Raw genomic sequence first — 21,362 nt, forward strand, 5'->3', positions numbered from 1 at the left:
CTATCCGTCGATTCTGATGCACGGCTGCCCCACCTGAGCCAGGGTTAGACGGTGCTCTGTGGGTTTCAGTAGCTGATTTTTTTTTCAAGGCTTTCTCCTGAGCAACCAGTTGGTGGACTCCAACTTCCAACCTTATGGTTGGTAGCTGAGCATATTGACCACTAGGGAAAACAGCTGTGTGTAGACCAGCTCCCCAGGGCTGTCTGTGGAGGAGATGTTAGTGGGCCTTGGGGACCACAGGAGGTGGCCTCAGCCACACTGGGGGTCAGGATGGCATTTGAAGAGTTACTCTGGGCAGAGCACACCCACGCAGTGTGTAGAAAGGTTAGATTTCTACCTTGGGGATGAAGAAGGTCATGATATCTTACCATTGGGGCAGGATGGCACTCAATGTGCAGGACTGTCCCAGGAGATGGAGATGTCCCTGTCATCATTAGACCATGTACACCCTGCCCATGTCCTGAGTGAAGCTGAACCAGGATCCTGGCTTCTCTTCTTGAACCCCATCCACACAGGCAGCTTGTCAGATGCCTTGGTCGCACGTGGACCTGCGAGTGTGCTCATTCAGTGTCTGTGCTTGTTAGCGTGCTCCCAGGCCAGCAGGACTCACAGGGTGCAGCCAGGGCCAGGAGGTTCCCTGAAGCTGCAGAGACGGATGGATTTGTGGCAGCATCTGTAACAGCGCCCACGCTCAGTGGTCCCCAGCTGGACCTTCCCACAGAAACAGCTGATCCCCTGTGGCATGAAACCCTCTGATGAGAACAGGGCTTCTGATCAACCCCTAAGTCTTGACGTGGTCTCTAGTCGGCCTGTTCTGCTCCAGTACTGGTGCCACTGGGGCAGCTCTCATGCTCTGGTTGCATTGAGCCGGCTTCTGCCTTGTGGCAGCCCTGCTCATGATATTGGCCTATAGTGACCCATGGTGTGTTCATTGGCTTATTTCTAGAAGTAGGGCCAGGCCTTTCCCCCTAGTCTGGAAGCTGGCTCGAAACCTTTTGAGGATCACAGCCAGCAACACACGAGCCCCATGACAGATGGTGGGTGGAGCTTTGAGCAAGGAGCACTGGCTGGGAGTCGAGCCTCGGTCTCCCTGGTGGCAGGAGAAGGGTCTACCACTGGCCACGCAGCCCTTGTCACCCCAGCACTCAGTAAAACATCCTGGCTTTTAACGTCAGCTGTTGTGGGGGGCCCGAGTGCGCAGCGCCCAGCTCACAGGAGGCACTCTCCTCTAACCCTCTGCCATCAGGACAGCACTGTCACCCTCTACAAACTGCTGGTCTCCTGAAGGGTCACTCCTGCAGGATCCTGGGGCTGGGAACCCAGTGACCAGGTACTCTGTGACCATCCCTCCCACCCCCAGTCAACAGGTAGAACAGCAGGCCTGGGGAGTCCCAGTGATGAGGCAGCGTTCTGCCGGGCCCAGGGCTCTCACCGCTGGGCCTTGACCTTGGTCCATCTTTCAGGGATCGCTGTGTGCAACATCCCCTCTGCGGCAGTGGAGGAGACTGCCGACTCCACCATCTGCCACATCCTCAACCTGTACCGGCGGAACACGTGGCTGTACCAGGCACTGCGGGAGGGCACGCGGGTGCAGAGCGTCGAGCAGATCCGGGAGGTCGCCTCGGGAGCTGCCCGCATCCGCGGCGAGACGCTGGGCCTCATCGGCTTCGGTGAGTGCAGCCCCGCCCCAGGCCCCAGCACCTCCATTTCTGGGAACTCTGGCCCCTGCAGCTCAGCCCAGCACCAGATTCTTGGGTATGCGACTCAGGCAGAGGGGCCAGGGGCTCGTGTAGGGTGCTAGCCCCGGACAGCGTTTGGGTTCCATGGGGCTTCACTGAAGGGTCTCAAGTCAGGTGGTCAGGTCAGTAGCCTAGAAAGGCCACCTGAGATCACAGACAAGGAACAGGGCTCCCTAGAGTTGTGACAGAAGCCCAGGGCGAGATGCGGTGACAGCCCTGCAGCAGGGAGGGTGAGCTTGAGGAAAAGCAGGCTGTCGGGGCACTGGGAGCCTCAGCTGTTTACTTCTAAATCTCAGCCCACCAGTTACTAGTTACTGCCCGTGTGACCTTGAGCAAACTGCTTGACCTCTGCTCCGTTTTCTGATCTGGAGTCTGTTCCGTGTCATTATTATTGCCTTTAATACCTTTGTGTTTGGTTGATAAGGAAATACTAATTTCTGCAAATTACGTGCTACAACACTGCATGTAGTATGTATCATTAATGATAACCAAAAACTCACTGCTGTCAAGTCGATTCCAACTCATAGTGACCCCCATTGGGTTTCTGAGGCTATAAATCTTTTCAGAAGTAGATTGCCCCATCTTCCTTCCATGAAGCAGGTGGTAGGCTTGAACCGCTGATCTTCTGGTTAGCAGACAAATGCCTTATCCACTACAGCACCAGAGCTCCTTACTAATGATAAGATGTACCTCACCCCACCCAAGAAAATGTGGTCATGAGTGGTTCGTCGCAATTCTACATCCTAAGTCGAGGACTGCTCGAGTGTATGTCTGGAAGATGCAGTCCAGTTTTCTTAGCAGGCACTACAACCCTGGTAGAGGTGCAGGTGTGGTAAGAGCCACAGCTCCCCCTGCCGCATACCCCAAGAGCCTGCCTGTGGCTCAAGGATGTAGTTCTTCATGAATTCGTCATGAATCCACCCCGTTGGTCTCTTGCCAGACTGAGGAGCCCCATACAGCATGGGGGGACCTCCCTTGTTTCACTGGCCTCCACCTCCAGCTGTCACAGGAAGTCACTCTTTGTCACATCACTTTCCAGCCCCTTTCAGTATATCGGGCCACTCTTCCAGGACCCTGGTTCCCATACACCCTCATGCTCTGGCTTTGCAATGCCTTTCCAGTTTTTCCATAGCCTTCCAGCCATGGAGCTCAGAGATGGGCTCTGACAACTGTCAATGTCATCCTATGAGGGACTAAAATCAGCCACCGTCCTAACGGCTGCTCAGAGGGGCAGCAGCATCAGCAGGGTGGCCTGGGCAGGGAAGTCTGAGCTTTGCCTCAGCCAGGGCTCGTGGTGGTCTGGTGCTGGGAACCATATACAAACATTAGAAGGGGAGGCAGCCACTGGGACGAATGGAGATACAACGAAAGCTAACAGGTCAAGAGAGTTGGGTCCTCCTACAAAGCCTGGCTTCCAATGAAGGCAGTAACGGGAAGAAATCATCACATGTCCACAAGTTGATAGGAAGCCTGATGGTTGAAGTAGAAGCCAGTGAACGTGGTGGGCTTTGTGCATCGAGGAAGCGAGCCCCTCCATGGCTAGCAGCATTTTGTCTCTGAGCCGAGGCCTGCCATTCCAGCCCAAGCTGCTCTCACTCTGATACTACTGGGAGAGGCTGGGGCCCCTGACAGGGTGGGGCCCAGGCACTCACGGTATAGAGCAAAGCTTCTAGCAGCCACGGGAAGGGCGAACCTTCACCTCATGTTTGAAGTACACAGCAAGGGGGGGACCTGCTTTGTACCTCTCCCCATCCTGGCACCAGTGTAGTTTCAAGTTGTGCCTGTCTCTGCCCCAACACTGGACAGACAGAGATGATTATGATTAGTTCCCGGTTAACTGTGCCCAACTGGTGACACTGGCAGGGATGTCACCCTGGGTACAGACCACTCCTTACCCTGTAGCTGTCCTTGGTCATGATGTCCTTGTTAAACCTTAGCTCCCACACCACAGCAGCCAGTCAGGTAGCTGTTTGGCAGAAGGGAAAAGAGTCCATCCTTTCCTCTGTGCACTTCTGAACAGTGGTTTGGGTACAGATGTTTTCTGGATCCTTCCCAGGCCAGCTGTCTGCTTTACTCTACCCACTCTGTTTTCTAGCTCTGGGGAGCACAAGGCCAGGGAGACAAGTGGGTTTGTGCAGGGGTTACTGTCAGGAATCTGGAAACTTCTTACCATGCTGGGAGGGGCAGGAGGCCCATAGTGTCAGGGTGTGTCTGGACATCGCATCACCCCTGCCACTCCCTGGAGAGCAGTGCCCACATGGCCAGTGTGCCTTCCAGCCCCACTGAGATAGCTAGTTCTGATCCTTTCACCGGTTTTCCCAGGAGCACACCGAGAAACAACCAGGCAGCGCGATTCCTTTCCCGTTAGAGATGTAAGGAACTGACGCCCATACCAGTCCTCTCAGGAGATCATGGGGAGTGGTGAAGCCAGGGACACGGGTCCATGAGGACTTTATCCTGTGTGTTTCGAGGTGTCCGCCGTGACATTGTAAAAATCACCACCACCGTCACAGACAGTAGTACAGCACAGCAAGCACCCTCAGCCCCGTCCCTGAACACCGGGCCCCATTCCAACCTTAGTGGTCTTTGGCAGCAGGGCTGGCCTCCACTGTCACTTAGCCTTGGCCAGCAATTTCAAGGTCACAGGCACAGTGCAGGCGACCAAGCTGACGGTGGGGCACCAAGCGTGCGTGAGAGGTGTGACTCTCACCCTGACCCTCTGTCTCCACACAGGTCGCACGGGGCAGGCTGTCGCTGTTCGAGCCAAGGCCTTCGGATTCAGCGTCATGTTTTATGACCCCTACTTGCAGGATGGCATCGAGCGGTCCCTGGGCGTGCAGAGGATCTACACGCTGCAGGACCTGCTGTACCAGAGCGACTGCGTGTCCCTGCACTGTAATCTCAATGAACATAACCACCACCTCATCAATGACTTTACTATCAAGCAGGTAAATTGGAAGCTCAGGCCCAGCAAGGTTCCAATGAGAGGTGACTGTACCGCTGAGTCCAGGTGGGGATGAGCAGGGCTTTGTGACCCACCTGTGAACATACAGAGGAGGACAGCCAGCAGGCAGGTGACAGTCACAGTTCCCAACCTGCGTACCTTGTGTCCAACTCCCAGGCTGGGCAGTGTGACTTCCCTCTCCCTTCCAACTGCCACCCACACACACAGCAAGCTATACACCTTGTCCATGGCATTCTTGGTGAAGCCTCAGCCCGAGAGCCTGCTAATGAAGTACTTATCCATTTACCTGGCTTTTCTTTCTCCTGTAGATGAGGCAAGGAGCGTTCCTGGTGAACGCAGCCCGCGGTGGGCTGGTGGACGAGAAAGCCTTAGCCCAAGCCCTCAAGGAAGGCAGGATACGAGGAGCAGCCCTTGACGTGCATGAGTCTGAGCCGTTCAGGTGGGCGTCATGGGGCGCACAGTGCTTACAGCCTAGACAGGAGACTGCAGGGCCCAGCTGACACCCAACCCACACATGCATTCCCAGATGCCCTGGTGCTGGGTGGGACGCTCCTAGAGCACCTACAGCTCAGGCCTTCTCAGGTCCCAAAAGGTTAGTGAGGTGGGTAACAGGAAGGTGCTGAGGTGGCTGTGGTCTCCATAGACAGACGGCAACGTGTGTGCTGCTTGGTGGAAGGACGGGTCATCGGCAGACTTGTTTCTTTCTCATCATTCTTGACACTGTTCCCTACAAAGCATGGGAAGTGGCCTCTGACCTGCGCAGTTCACGTCCTAGCCACGCAGGTAGGGCACATGGTGTGTGGTCCTCACGGGCTCTCTCTGTGCTTCCTAGCTTTGCTCAAGGCCCGTTGAAAGATGCGCCGAACCTCATCTGCACGCCCCACACGGCCTGGTACAGTGAGCAAGCCTCGCTGGAGATGAGGGAGGCCGCAGCTACCGAGATCCGCCGAGCGATCACAGGTGAGCCTCCCCAAGGCCTGTGCTGGAGCCACCGCTAAGCCAGTAGGGCCTATTCACACTCAAGGGTGGCTCCAGGTGCAATTAGCTTGTAGGGGTCAATTCAGTTTTGTATGAGTTGGGCCCTGTGTAAGCGCGGAAGTAACGTCCAAGAGGAAACCAGGTCCCTTTCAACTGTAAGTGCCTTGAGTTCTGTAGGGCGGCTGCCCCAAGGGAGCCAGGAGGGAAGTTCCTTTTGGCTCTGGCCGAGTGCATGTGGATGTTCACATTGTATCAGACCTCTCTATGGATACAAACCTTTCCTTTTAGATAACAGTTGAGTCATTCTGACCCTTGAAAAATGATTGACTTTAATGATCTCACTGTAGGTCGCATCCCAGAAAGCCTAAGAAACTGTGTGAACAAGGAATTCTTTGTCACAACAGCTCCTTGGTCAGTAATAGATCAGCAAGCTATTCACCCGGAGCTCAACGGCGCCACGTACAGGTGAGCAGGGGAACTGGACCTGCTGGCGAGGGGTGCCCGTCTACCCTGGTGGTCTCGGGGTGGCCCGTGCCCAGTCTCTTTAGGGTATAGCCTGGAACTGGAGCTACCAAATGAAAGCAAAAAGTCCCCACCGTGAAAGGTGGGTAGAGGGCAGGGATGCAGAACCACACAGGAGTGACCTCGAAGTCCCAGAGCTGCCATTCATCCCAAAGCAGCGTTCACACCAGACATTCTCTAGGCACAAAAGGCACACGTGAGATCAAGGAAAGACCTTCTGACTTTATTTTCCAATTTGAACCTTCCCTCCAAGGAAAGCCTTTTCACACATAATGGTGCGATCCACTATTTTAGGTGAACAGTGGGCCCAAAGCAGTAATGTTCCCATGGATGAGGAACCGGGGCGAGTGGACAAGGGCAGGACCCCGAGAAGGAGTTTGTCCCATGGCTACCCTCCCACCCCCAGTCTACCCTCCACACATACGGGAGCGTGAGGCAGCCTGGGACACAAGAAGGGAGGACACATTAGGATCCTGTCACCCAGGGTTCTGTAAGCTCAGCACTACTTGCATTGGGAGTGAACTGTGCACTGGAGCACGTTTAACACCATCCACGCCCTCCACCCACTGGCTTCCAGTCGCTCCTCTCATACCAACGGTGACAGCCATAAAATGTCTCCAGCCATTGCCAGATGGCCCCTGCTGAGAACCCTTGCTCTAACAATAGAGAGAAGCAAGGTGTACACTTTGTTAATAAGGAAAACATAACATTGGCTTCCAGTCGATTCTGCCTCATTAGGAACCATGTAGCACAGAGAACTGCCCCCATGGCGTTTCCAAGGACGTATTCCTTATGGAACCAGACTGTCACAACTTTCTCTGAGACTAGCTGGTAGGCTTGACCCCCCCCCCAATCTTTCTGTTCTCTGCCGAGCACTTTAACCCCCGTGCCACCACAGCACCCCTAAAGGCGTTATCTGTATTACACAGCTTCATTTCACATCTGTGCGGCACAGGTCATGAAAGCCTCCCTCTCCACACTTCCTATTCCAAGTATCTTTACTTGAGCCCACTGCAGCACCATTCCCCTGAGAAGGTGGGCAGCCCACCCTGTAAGGGCTACTTCATTTCCCTGACTCCCAGATGTGTTCAAATCCATCAGATGGCTCCTGGAGTGGTCTTGGCATTTTTGGGACCAGGGGGATGGTGGGTGGGGCACAGCAACCCGTGATCCATGCTTCTCAGTCATGGAGGCTTGATGGGTGAATCAAACTCTACCGCACCAACCAGGGATCACCTCCTAAAATACATGTGAATATGCTGAGTCTTATTTGTGCCCAAGAACAGTATGTTCTGAAGGTGGCTCTTACACACAGAACCTCTCATCCTGTTGTGTCCTTAGAATATAAAATTGCCCGTGTGGAAGCACTGGCCCAGGAGGGACTGGACAGATCAACACACTTGCACATCTGCAGGCCCTGGGAGCACGTGACTGACCTAGGAAGCCACGTTCAGTTCAGGCACACCTTGGAGACATAGAGGGTTCAGTTCCAGCCTACCACAATCAAGCGAGTCAGGGGGGCATTCTTGGTTTCCCAAGGCACATGAGTTATGTTAATGCTGCATTAGTTACTAGTCTGTCAGGCTTCCAACAGCATTATGAAGGAGTCTGACCAAAATATGACGCACAAGTGGGCACAACTTGGAAAAATGGCACCAGTAGACTTCCATGGTGCAGAGTTGCCATAAACCTTCAATTTGTTCTTTAAAAGCAGAAGAAAACGCAGTTATCTGTGAAGCAGGGTAAAAAGAGGTGTGCCTGCATTACGGCATGGGATCAGCCAGTGTACATAACACACTTTGTTTTTTCACAAATGTAGTTTCCAAACCCTCAGTAAATGTCCAGACACGTTCACGATTATTTCAGGCTTTGTATCTTCCTGTTGTTTTGTCTACTCTTATCTGGTCACTAAATGCTACTATAACATCAGTGGCCCAGGATTGCACCTGGATGCCGTTTTGGTTTTTGTTTTCTTAGTGAGGTACCAACATTTCATATAAAAATCTAGATTTTTGCCCCCTGCTGGAGGTAGGAAGGGTAACAGAATTTTCATAAAAAATCCTTAGCGAACCAGGAAGGGTCAGTGCTTGATTGGCGTGTTTTGTGCTTGGCAGGTACCCGCCAGGCATCGTCGGTGTGACTCCGGGAGGCCTGCCTGCAGCCATGGAAGGCATCATCCCCGGAGGCATCCCTGTCACTCACAACCTCCCCACAGTGGCACACCCTTCCCAAGCCCCCTCTCCCAACCAGCCCACAAAACATGGGGACAATCGGGAGCACCCCAACGAGCAATAGCAGAGGACAGCCACAGGTAATGTTCACATCACCCTGGGACCAAGAGAGATGAACGTGGAGGACTCCGAGGAGAGGGACAGTCTTCTGGACCGACTGTGGACACGATGCATCGTTGCTATTGCGGTTTTGAAACTGCAGAAGCGCTAGAAGCCAAGATGCAGAAACCCAAAGGGGCCGTCTGCTGCGGAAGCCGAGAGGCTAAGGCGTGACTTATTAACGACCAACTTCTGTTACTGTGTGTTAAGTTTCTCATCTGTGCATCAAATCACAAAGAATAAATAGATCTTTTTCCTTTCAGTCCCTTGGGCACAGCTGGCCCAGAGCATCCTGCTCTAGAACGTTGCGTCAAGAGTTGCAAACACCGAAATAAAGTATGTAAAGAGGAAATCCCCGTTCTGACTCTGGTCCCTTCGGTCCACGGGGGCTGGTAGCCTCTTGCTGATAGGAAGATTACATTACGACAAAGCGGGGAGAAAACTGTTTGCCTGTTAGACAACTGCCAGCCGAGGATGGACGACAGTACAGGCCCCCGTCAGAAGGGTTCCTCACACTGAACTGGAAACTGAGCGGGCAAGTTGGCTGTGAGTTCAGTGACACCCTCTGATGATGCAAAAAAAAAAAAAAAAAAGAGAGTATTAAGTTTCACAAGCTGTTTGTACTCAAATATATTTTCTCAGTTTCAGATCCTCAGCTATTTTATTGAGTGGAGAGTCTTGAGCCGAAGGTTCAAGAAGAATAACGTTGCATTTCCTTATGTCTCAGGAAACACTTTTTATGGTAATTGTCAGATTGTCTATGAACAAACCCACTTTTTTAGACATTGATGAAGTCTTCTTTTCTTCACGTGATATTTTATACGAGAACACTTCAGATGTGTTATTAGATGTGACTGATTTTAACAAATCCTATTAGATTTGTATCAACTAGTTACATGTTATATTCATAGTCTTTTGTGAATCATCGCTTTTTGTTTGAAAAGATGGCCTATTTTGAGCCTTTGTATAGGTACATTCCTGTTTTTGTGACAAAAAAAAAAAAACCTTTAAAACTGTCCCGAACAGAAAACTAATGGCTATCGGAAGTATGTTTTTGTTTTAGTGTGAGTTCCTGTTACTGTATTTGTTTATTGTAAAGGTGGACATTTAGCGTTCAGTGCAGTTTTCAATAAAAAGTAATAAAAATTTGTTCTGAAATTCCAACACATCTCACCAATAGCAAAGCTTTGTAACTGAGATGTTAACAGGCAAACTTCCAATCTGCATTACTTCAAATACTAACTAACTTCATTTTCCATCTGCCTGTTCCATAACCAGACTTGAGAGTATGGACTCTCGTGATCAAGTTTAAATCAAACTCTTAAGTCCATCCATTAAGTCGTTACCAAGCCATGCCATCCTTAAGATGAGAGAGTGGGTCAGAATCAACTCAAGTCAAGAAACAAAGTTGGTCAAGTTTTAGAGTTTTGATTTTAATTTATCCAAAAGCAAGATTACCTGCTCAAGCATTATTAACTCAGGAAAGGAAGGAGGTGAATCTCAAAGGTGGGGAGGGGATAACCTAAGAATTCTACTTACAGTAAGAAATGTTCAAAAATAATTAACATCAGCCATTTCCATAGATTAAGAACTTAGTTTAGCATTAACCAACCTAACCAGTGGTGGCCTCAAGTGTCTTATCACAGTCAGTAATTCCAAACTGCATCTCAGCTCTTCCTCACCTTCTGTTTGATGGGAAACCACACACGCGCGCACACACACACAGGCGTACACGCACACCTCTTAAATGGCAACCTCTGACGGGCCTTGTGTCCGTTCATTTGAAGGTGCTCCCCCACTGTCCTGCGAGGAGGACTTGTATGAATCCCACTCCACGGGAAGATGGCACTCATAGTCACTGCCCTGTCAGCTCAAACACTTGTCAAACAGATGACAATGAGGGGCAGAAATGCCTGGGAAGAGACGCCAAGATCCTAGGAGGAGCAGTGTTGTCTGCCCACCTAGAGAGCTGGCACACAAGGCACCAGGGGGGAAAACCACCTCAGTGCTGCCACCTGGGTTTAGATCCGTGAAATCTGGTGCCCAAACCGTCCTTGGGGAATGATTCTATGTATGAACTGACTCTCAGGAGAAGGAAGTCAGGACACACAGCATCACCATCACCTCCCTACAACGGGTATCCATGGGGCTGAGTCTTTACCAGGCATTACTGTCATGAGCTGCCCAACCACAGATCATCATCTTGGGACGGCAACTACGACTGTTTTAATAACCCAAGAGCTTGACAGAAACAATGATTTATTCAAATGTTTGGCCTTTAACAACCCATCTGCTGGGAAAACCATTTAAAAGCCCCATCCTCGCCAATGGGAGTCTGGAGCCTAGGAAAGGATGTCGTTTATAATTCTTTCCCACAGGGAAGAACATGGTACCTGTCAAACTATATGTGGTCAGAGTCACCGAGCATAAATAAGGTAAGCAGCAGCTTGGGAAAGGACACAGCAGGCCAGCTTCTGGGCGGCATCAGCCAAAGTCAAAACAATGACAAGATGATTCTCCCTCAAATACTGCTCTTCAGCAGTGTCAACTAGGAGGGCAGGGTCTGGGTTAACAGGCAACTAGCTAGAACAGGGTCACTGCCCACTGATGAGTTAGTCTTACATTGAGGGAAGTTACTACAGATGCCCGTCTCCTAAGAGCTGGATTGCTTACTACTGGCCAAAACTAAAGAGGTCATACAGAATCAATGTGTAAAGAAACCCCTGAAGGTAACATTCAGCATCATTAAACACAGGAACGTTCATCTGTATGGAATCATACAACAAAAGGCCTTTCTCCTAAGTTTCAGCAGCAGCAACATGAGCCTTTCCACGTTCTACTGAGTGTTCAGATGGGAGAATGAACTGAAGAAATGAAGTTTTCCCATTTTTATGATTCCAGCATCAAATGAAGTACCACCTAAGAATTTAGAGAACAAGAATTCAGTGTGTAGAGGTTTCCACAGCCTTTCCATTAAAGGGAAGGAAAAATCATACATCACTCTCTATACATATCTTTTACATATGGCATCTTTCCAAACTCCTTGCCACATCAAGTCTATAAAGTACTTATCAGGACACGAAGTCTGCCTGTGTTCCTGAGATAGTTGTGAAGTTTTTACCCAGTACAGGATATATACCTGAAGTGGTCAAATAATACTTTCTATAAAAAGTTCACTATGTAAGATTATAGTTTTGACCTTAAATAAGAATGGCCACAATTAACCAACATGCAAAGCCCTCAAAGTACAAGCTGAAAACCCATTATACAATGCATGTAAACCACCTTATTGCATTTTTCAATCTTTATTCTGTACGGAACTGGCATTCCCGTTAGCCTATGCAAAGAAGGCATACCCTCCTCCTAACAGGATGTGTTGAGAGCAGAGCTGAAGATAAAAGGCATTCGGCATCCGAAGACCCTCTGCCGTGGAGGTCTGGAAGTATAACATCTCAATCAAGTCCACGTGAGGAAATTGCACACAATTCATTTAGTGACAAGTGGACCTATTCAAGTGTTTCCTTGAGTCACATCCAGGTCTCAGCCAAGCGTCTGAAATGAGCACCCTCACTTTAGGTCACTTCCAAACAAATAAATACCTAAATACTGAAAAGGGGAAACTTATAAAGATGACACAGCAATAAACAAAATCTGTGAAAAACAAAGGAACAATGATGCTGAAGGTCACACTATAAAAAATTCCCAGCTTTTCTTGTAGTTTGTTCCTTAAAGATTTGATATGATTGGGTAACACAGGAACTAAATAAAACCTTGTTTATTTTTATGCTTTACTGTGGATAATGTGTACAAAAACATTTCAAGTCTCCAAGGAGCTCTTGGGATACTTCATATGTCAAATGGATCTTGAAGGTGAAGGGAATGCCTGCTTGGACCGAAGAGTCTCAGGAACAAAGCGTCATCTGCCATGTGCTTCCTGTAAGTGCCCACGCTGGAAAACATCTCAGTGAGACGAAGATGTTGGTACAACTTTTCCTATTACACAACTTCTTACACAGCCACATGCGTTACATTTATAGACAGATTTACAATTTCAAAGGGAAAAAAGTTCTGTCTTAATAAAATTAGTTTGTTTTTTTGTTGGGTTTTTTTTTTTTTTAAAAAAAACAAACTACAGTCCAACCCAGTTCTGTCTCCTCACACGGCAGAGACACTGTCCCCACTGCATGTGGATTGGGAAAACCCTTCGGAGCCGATCCGGCCAGGCTTGGCTCGTGCCGTTCCCTATCGTCCTGCCTGGAGCACCACCTTCATTTCAGGGGGTCACAGATCCCATGCCTTCTGCTCTTTGACGTCTTCATTCATCTTCATCATCTTCATCTTCCTCTCCGTCAGACAGGGATGTGCAAGGCCGGATCTGACGGTAGCGGTCAAGCCATTTTTCTACCATTTGTGTGACCAATGGGTGATTGCGCCGCCGAGAGCTTTTCTGCATAGCGACAAGAACCCCTCCCTCGGTCACACAGCAGTCCAGCCACTGCCTCAGCAGCCTCTCACGCTGCTCCTCGTTACCTAGCTGTCAGGGGAGAGGGCACAAAGAGAGAAAGTACTTAAGACAGGCCAGAGGCTTGCTTGAGAGGAAAAACGGAAAACTACGGGCAGCCTGACAGCAAATGAAAAGGTCAAAACAGATTCCCTGGCAGGTCTGACCTCGCCGACCTCATGACGAGAAAAGACATCAGAGGGAAGCACACCCTGGATTCTTGAGGACACTGGTTATGATGGCAAAAAGCAAATCCTAATACACGGCTCCCTGGCAAAGGGACCAAGGACTAGGTAAGTTTGCTGTGGACTGTGTACAGGCTGAAGCTATGCAAATTATGGTCAATGGTTTCTCTCCACTCACCCCCAGTATCATGCTTATAAAAGTTTTATAATTATTAGTATATTAAATAAAAGACCAAGAATTGGCTATGAACATAGGTTTTCTAAATTTTTTTTGTACACGCTGACTGACTGCCTCCCCTACCCTGTCGACACCACCCTCTCATTTCCGTGCATCTACAATGGTTTCTGTTGTTCCTGCTCCAGGCAGTGAATCCGAACACCAAGCAGCTGGTGATCAGAGGGAAAGTCACACAGCTTTGCCCAGGCCTCAATGCACCGTCTGCCTCCTCTGGTCCTGCCTCCTGCCCTGCCCCCACCCACTCCCTGTGACTCACTGCTGTGCAGTCCCCTGCACTTCCCGTGCCCCCTTCTGGAGACTGCAAAGCTCTCTCCCTTGCAGGGCCTCTAGGACCTTGCTGGAACCCTTGCCCTGGGCTTTGTTATCTTTCCCCTCACCCACTCACTGCTGAGGGCAGAGGCAGGGCTCTGAGACCTTGTCCACTGCCCCACTCCCATACATGGCAGAAATGGCATGGCCATGCGACCAGTGTTTACCCCAAATGGCAATTACTACAACCCCATCTAAAAAAGGGTCTGACAGTACAGACCACCCCAGCTGAGAGGCAGACTTCCTTGCTACGAGACCCAGTAGTGCCTAGCAGGAACACACTTCTTACCTCCTGAGCAGAAAGGAAGTGCACATGGAGTAACTTCCTCTCACTGTCAACCAGAGGCAGAAACGTGATGGTGACATCATCATCTGTGTTCAGGTTAGCACCAGCACCTCGGTTACCATAGCCATCATTTTCCATGGCAACCAAAGCAGAGAAGTGGCCCCTTGTGTAGCCCAGAGCAATCGGACTTTTCCAACAAAAACTCTGTTCCCACAACAGAGGCAAATAAACACCTGAAGAGAGAAGGGAGGTGATGAGGGGAAGAGCAGGCTGCCCTTGCCACATGCCCAGTTCCACCCCTCAGACCCCTCTCTCTGGTTGTCACTTCAGGATATGGCTCCAAACCACATTTTCACAGTAGACCAGACCTCAAAGACCCTCATATAATGGCTTACCTTGAAACCGGGTGTATCCTAAGGTTTCACCCCGGAAACTCTTATAATATTTTACTCCATAAACTATAATTGGTCGTCGAAGAATATGTGCAAGTACAAAAATGTGTGTTTGTTCCAAACTTGCTCCAGGCTGCACAGAACACAAGAAAAAGCAGTTTGTCTTTAAAATGCTTATTACCATCCCTGCAAACCATCTCAATCTGTTCTTAAAAACAAAAGTAAGTGTCAACTTAAAGGATGCCTTTGTCTTGTCCAACAAAAGGGAACTGTGATACAACTCCATGAAGTCTATGTGCGTGTGCCTTGCACTACTACCCCTGCTCAAGAATTCAACACAGTGGACAAGCATTTGGAGATTACTCACGCCCCATTTAATCTCACTACTGACCTCAGGAACCAAAAGGATACTCTGTCCAATCACCTCCCAGCTACATCACCTATGAAAGTTAGCACTGCCTACACTAAAGGTCCCTCAGAGTAAAGAGATGCGCTTGTACATGCCTCAACAACCGTGTCCCTGAACCCCAGAACACAACCACCACCCAAGGCTCATGACACATGGGGACCACGAGGGGTATGTCTCAGATGTGAAACAGCCACTGTGAACCCTGCCCAAATGGCCAACGGGACAGTCATGGGTACAGGACGAGCCTCTCCCTCCTTCTCAGGTTCAAACCAACTATTGAGCGTTCTGCAAAGCAAAGGAGTCATTTGTTACATACAGGTCTGGACTCTGAAGTTTCATATATTGAATGTATTTCACAAAATCAAAGAAGGATGAAACCGGGAGTCTAATGCGGCCAATGGGACACGCTCCTATGTTCCAGGAAGGCTTCACGTATGGAAGACTCCCTCAGCGAAGCTCAGTGCCAGGTTCATGAGTAACCCCTCCTGCCAACAGTCACTTGTCCCTGAGTGCCTGGGCCACAGTGGACGCAGCCTCCACAGAGGCCTGGTGAAGAACAGCAGCAACGGGAAGGTGCTTCTGGCTCAGTGTCCGCCATCTGCCCACGGCAGGCACAGACCAGGAGCCAACCCCTGAAGCAGGTGCAAGAGAAAAAGGCCACCTTCCTGCCAGCACCCGTAATGCAGGGCACCCTGGAGGCTGCTCACCATGGTGGCAAGACCATGCTCATTCTGGCAGGATTTCCTTCCTTAACACCTGGCACAGGAAACACCTAGGACTGCCCCTCCCTGTGCTAGAGTGAGGCCTCGCGACAGGCACAGCAGAGCAACAGCAGCCCATCACACCTGGAAGCCAAGTCACCCAGAGCCAAGTCAAGTGTCTTGTACCCTACTCCCTCCAACGGGGTTGCTCGTAGAAACAAGGGATTTTGATTACGTGGCTAAGTGTTCTCCCACAGGCCATGTGCCTTGACCTGTTCTTACCTGACTAGCGAGAGAGAGTATGAATGCCCAGTCTTCTTGCCACTGCTCTTCCCTCAAAGAAAAATGTAAACCAAAGCTCTGTGAGTACCAGGACTCCCAATCTTTCCAGCGTGTGTAAAACCTAACAAAGCAAGAGAATAAAAGAACAGCCGATCATAAACAGTGTATTTCGTGTTCCAGACAGTTAGTTAATAATCTCCAAGCAGTACGTGTAAAGAGAATTTTATCAATTTTATCTGGCTTGCAATATTTTTTTCAAATTAAAAAACGCCTCCATTCTGCTAGCAGACATCTCTTTGCATATCTTTGGTCAGAACTAGACTCGCCTCCTCCCCCAATTTTCATTCACAGGATGACAATGCAAACAGTGCATTTCTATTGTGCACAAAGGGTTTACACACTCAAAAAAGACCAACCAGGCATCTGAGACGGCAGACACAGGCCAAAGCAGTCCATCTCACGCTCAGCGTCCAGTCTGGGCACCGTTGGCAGGCAGGAGCTGCCCGCATGCTCATCAGATTATCTAAAGCACTTCCCTGAGATGTCCTCCCATAAATAAAGCACCGAATCTAATGACATCTGATAATCCAAGCAAAAAATGAAAGAAAAAATCACTGCAACTACAAAAAGAATTTCTTCTTCCTATCTAACACACTGCTAGCCTTCAGCCTGTAAGTTCTTTTTCTTTATACTATGTGTAAAGTTAACCAAAACCACAGATGATTTTGCACAGCAGCTCACTGTTGTACAAGCCAAGCAAGGCAAGACCTCTGAGGTGAAGAGACACCCAGCCCTATCTTTACTTTAACATCTCGTTTTTTACTTCCAAGAATATTTTTTATATCCAGTTAACCATGGGTTTATCACAATGTCAAATGTTTTAAAAAATATGGATTCAGCTCTTTGAAGTATCTTAACATTTTAGTACCAATAATGGAACATACTGATTTGAAAAGTTCCACTGAAAAATCTCATTGAACATGAAAATCTGTTCACATACTGAAAGATGCCTGCAGTCAGAAAGTTCTTAGTGGCTACTGAGTCATTTTATGAGGGAGAAAGCCACGTCGGCCAGAACCTAAATGATGCTCGCACTCTCCTCAAGAAGACTACTGAACAAAACGTTCCTCTAAATAAACATGTTCACAAAATCACCCCCAGCAAACCAAAACCTAAACTCTGAAGCCATCTGGCTGAGAACAGACAAGCAAACCACATCTAGCAATAAATAAAAAGGATTATACACCATGAGTTGTTGTTGCTGTTATACGCCATCGAGTCGGACCCGACTCATAGCAACCCCTCTTTGGGTTTCTGAGGCAGCATCACTTCCTTCCGAGGAGTGGCTGGTGGGTTTGAACCGCCAGCCTTCTGGTTTGCAGTCAAGTGAGTAAGAGGGACTTATCTCAAGCATACACGTTTGGGTTAACATTCAAACTCAACTCTATGTTCATGGACTCAAGACTGCTGAATCTACAGATTCAATGGAATCCCTAACAAAACCCAGGCCAATTTTCTGTAGAAACTGACAAGCTGGATCTTCAAATTTAAATGGAAATCCAAAAATCCCAGAACAGCTGAAACAATCTTGAAAAAGAACAAAGTTGGAAACTTACATTTCCTGATTTCAAAACTCAGTACAAAACCACAATCACCAGCACAGTGTGGCACTGTCACAAGGACAGACAGCCAATCAATGGGACAGAGCTCTTGAGTACAGAAACATACTTTTGACCTTTACGGTCAACTAATTTTCAAAAAAGTGCCAAGGCAAATGAGTGGGGAAAAATATTCTTTTCAACAGATAGGTGCCTTTACCGCACATCATTAACAAAAGTCAGTTCAAACGAACCACAGCCCTAAATCATAAGTCTTAGAAAAAAAAACAATGAAGTCAATCTTCATGATCTTGGGCTAGGTAAACAAAGCCAAAGTACGAGCCATAAAAGAAAAAAAGAAAGATAAATTAGACTTCATCAAAAGTAAAAACTTTTGTGCTTCTAAGACACAGCTGAAAGTGAAAATATGAACCACAGACCAGAATACTTGTAAATCATATATACAGTGAGGAACTTATATCCAAAATATAGAAAAAAAACACCTACAATTCAATAATAAGACAACCTATTTAAAAATAAGCCAAAGATTTGAAGAGACATTTCACCAAAGAAGATATTCAAATGGCCAATGAGCAAAACGAAAGCTGCTCCACATCATTAGTTACTAGGGAAACGCACATGAAAACCACAAGGGAAGTACCTCACACATATGAGAACAACCACGATCAAAAAGACCCTGTCCAGTCCAGAGCGGCAGCTTCTTAACATGTTCCATTCAGCATATGAGCCAAAAATGCCACTCTTAGCTAGCTACCAAATAAGAACAAAAATCTATCTTTCCAAAGATACCTGGACATGGATGTTCACACCAACATTATAATAGCCAAAGGTAGAGAAAAGCCAAATGTCTTTCACCAGACAGATACACAAAACAGGGTATGTATCCATACAACAGAATACTCCTCACCAGTAAAAAGGAGCAAAGGACTACCATGTACCACAGCATGAGTAAACCTGGAAACACGTACAGCTCAAGAGGCAGCCACAAAGACCACACGTACACACAACCCATTTCTACGAAGTGCCCAGAAAAGGCAATCTGCAGGTACAGGGGGTACATTAATGGCTGCCAGGGGCTTGGGTGGGAACTGGCTTGTTCTGAGTGTGATGAAAATAAGATATGACTGTTGATTTACTAATAATCACCAAACAAGGGAATTTTATGTTATGCAAATTACACCTCAATAAAGCTGTTGGGGAAAAAAGAAAAACAATTATTAACTGAATTTCAGGCATTTTAACCTTACCCGTTAATGTTTTATCATAGTTAAATCTCCCAAGATGAACACAGATATTATGGCCATATATTTGGAGAGGGCAGATTGAAAAAAAAAAAAAAAATTACTGTCTACTTCCAAACAGCATTGTGGCAGCTTATAGTGAAAAACCTAACTATAAATATAAAGCCACAAGTAGCTAGCTCTACCAAAAGTATAGTAATTAATTTTAAAACTATGGCCTTGAGGGGGTTTTTACCTCTCCTTCCATTAATTACCCCCACTGGCTCTCTGAGAAACTGGATTGCCATGCCAACTGAAGACAAGTACAGTGTTCAGTTTTGAAGAACTGTGTCGGCTCACATCACGGGTATCCAACAGGATGACACCACAACCAAGACATAAAAACAACCCCTCCTGCAGTGTTGGGAGGGAAGACCCATTAAATTATATGCATTGTGATGTTGGCAAAGAACATGGAATGTACCATGCCCTGCCAGAATAATGAACAATCTGTCTGGAAGTGCAGCCAGAATGCTCCTGAGAAGTGAGAATGGCCAGACTTCATCTCTCATACTTTGATCGTGCTGTCAGAAGGGACCAGTCCTGGAGAAGGATGTCATGACTGGGAAAGTAGAGGTCAGTGAAAAAGGCAAAGACCCTAATGAGATGGACTGACACAGCGGCTACAACAGTGGGCTCAAGCTTGGCAATGACTGTAAGGATGGTGCAGGATGGGGCAGTGTTTCGTTGTCTTGCACACAGGGTTGCTATGAATGGAAACCTATTCAATAGCCCCAAAGGACCACATGTTGTTCCCTCCTCTCTCTGCCCAGGACAGGAGGAGCAAGGCTGCTCATCCGTTCTCATTGTACTTCTCATAGTTAATACTAAGCATAGTAAACAAACTTGTCACAACTCAATACAGACAAAAACCTAAGTGTTGCCCATTACGGATGACATATTTGACCATGTCACTGAAGCCCTGAATCTACAGCAACAATGCTTTCTCTATCTCTATCCCACCCACTCCCAAGCTACTATAAGGCAGTTTGTGTTATCACTGCAACCAATGTAGCTTTCTCTGCATTAACTGTAAACCATCAAGTGAAGAGAACCAGATGGCAGGGGTAAGGTGGTGCCAAGGCCCACTGGGTTTGGGGAAGCCTGTCAGCGTGCCAGCTCCACTTCTGAAGCATCCTTTAGGGTCAACACTTCTACTTACCAAAACATCTGCTGCAAGTAGTGAACAACGTTTACCAGCAGCCGTAATCACCCAGCCTGGTCTCTTCTCCTGCTGATGGCCAGGCCATTTCCTATCTCAAATTACTGTATTCCTTCTCTCCCTACCTTCATGCTCAATTTCCAGGACTTCAAATGACCCTAAACTACCACAGAATTCCAGTCCCAATCCAAAAATTAGTGGTAACTCCAATCCAGATCACCCAACTATCAGCTTTGAAAAACAGGATGCCTAAGTACAAAATCTATGATTATTAGCTATAAATGTCTTTGAAAACTCTGAATTAGAAAAAATAGACAACATCTAGTGAAATTTACCACATCCTGTCAACCTTTTAACACTGTCAGGCTATTACCCAGGGGAAACATTGTTGGGCTAACTTTTTAGAGAGGACTCAAAAAAGTAGATTTACCACAGTCCAGATCTGGCCCTCAGCCTTCCAGTGAGAAGCCACTGACCACACCCAGAAGACAGATCCATCTTCCCAGGCAGATGCACATTACCCACACTTAGAAGGTTGATCTGCAGACCACAATGCCAAGAAACTACCATGCCAGGGGCCACAGCACCCACTCTTGGTGCAGGCAGGTCCATCTACAACACACAAGCATTGTTGGGATATGGCCCAGTGAGCACATGGGCAGATCAAGACAGGTGAGATGACTGAATGCTTAATGGCATCAGGCTCACCCTGCCTGCAGAATCCAACTGTGACAGTGGCAGACTTGCCACACTATCAGTCAATCCACAGCACTCACCCCCACTACAAGGCACAAAGTCCACTGGCTGGAAAAGGCCTCTTGCCTAGACAAAGACGGACAAAGTACCGTCTGGGAATGCCCAGTCTTTAGAGGTATGACAAAACCAGTGAGCCTGCATCCAGGACTATCAGGTGACTACATATGCTTACCCCACACTGTACCACACTCTGTGCTACAACTGAGCTCCCAAGCAGTTTATAAATTTATATAAATTTTTGATATAATTTTAATATAATAAATTATAATTTATTATATTTTATAAATTTTTAATATAATAAATTATATATATAATTTTATAAATTCTAAGGCGGCACTTTCACTGAGGAAGTATGTGCTGACCACTTGCTGTATCACAGGCTGTGGGAGGCACTGGATATTCCACAATAAAAACAAAAAAATCCCAAGGAGATTACAGTCTAAAGGACCTGATGGCACCCTAAGTACTGACAACAACATCCCCAGGAAGTAGATGCTCAAGAAAAACAAAGATGCACAGGCGGGGCAAGATGGCGGACTAGGCAGAAGGATTGCACAGACCCTCTTCAACAAAGAAAAGGGAAACCAATTAACACAGACACAGAAGATAATCTTGGACCCCTGAGCCTTGAAGCAAAGGATGCAGATTTGGACTAAACCCCAACTAGCAGAAGAATTTGCGTGAAAATACCAAAAAAAAGGAGACCTA

General features: G+C 47.9%; 2 protein-coding genes across 2 annotated transcripts in view; one reads left to right on the forward strand and one right to left on the reverse strand.

Annotated features, from left to right (window-relative positions):
* Positions 1-8,499, forward strand: part of CTBP2 (C-terminal binding protein 2) — a 29,948-nt gene extending 21,449 nt beyond the window's left edge. Inside the window, exons 4-9 of the mRNA XM_007936803.2 lie at positions 1,464-1,670; positions 4,473-4,687; positions 5,013-5,143; positions 5,537-5,664; positions 6,030-6,147; positions 8,319-8,499. Coding sequence (XP_007934994.1) covers positions 1,464-1,670; positions 4,473-4,687; positions 5,013-5,143; positions 5,537-5,664; positions 6,030-6,147; positions 8,319-8,499 — 980 coding nt within the window. The remainder of the gene's footprint in view (positions 1-1,463; positions 1,671-4,472; positions 4,688-5,012; positions 5,144-5,536; positions 5,665-6,029; positions 6,148-8,318) is intronic.
* A 4,350-nt stretch (positions 8,500-12,849) lies between these two features.
* ZRANB1 (zinc finger RANBP2-type containing 1) overlaps positions 12,850-21,362 on the reverse strand; it is a 39,265-nt gene continuing 30,752 nt past the window's right edge. The window contains exons 6-9 of the mRNA XM_007936806.2: positions 15,838-15,958; positions 14,449-14,578; positions 14,057-14,286; positions 12,850-13,068 (exon numbers count right to left, since the gene is read on the reverse strand). Of these exons, the coding sequence (XP_007934997.1) occupies positions 12,850-13,068; positions 14,057-14,286; positions 14,449-14,578; positions 15,838-15,958 (700 nt within the window). The remainder of the gene's footprint in view (positions 13,069-14,056; positions 14,287-14,448; positions 14,579-15,837; positions 15,959-21,362) is intronic.

This window comes from Orycteropus afer, unplaced genomic scaffold (genome assembly GCF_000298275.1).
Source record: "Orycteropus afer afer isolate SDZICR_OR568_19922 unplaced genomic scaffold, OryAfe1.0 scaffold00038, whole genome shotgun sequence".
Classification (NCBI taxonomy): domain Eukaryota; kingdom Metazoa; phylum Chordata; class Mammalia; order Tubulidentata; family Orycteropodidae; genus Orycteropus; species Orycteropus afer.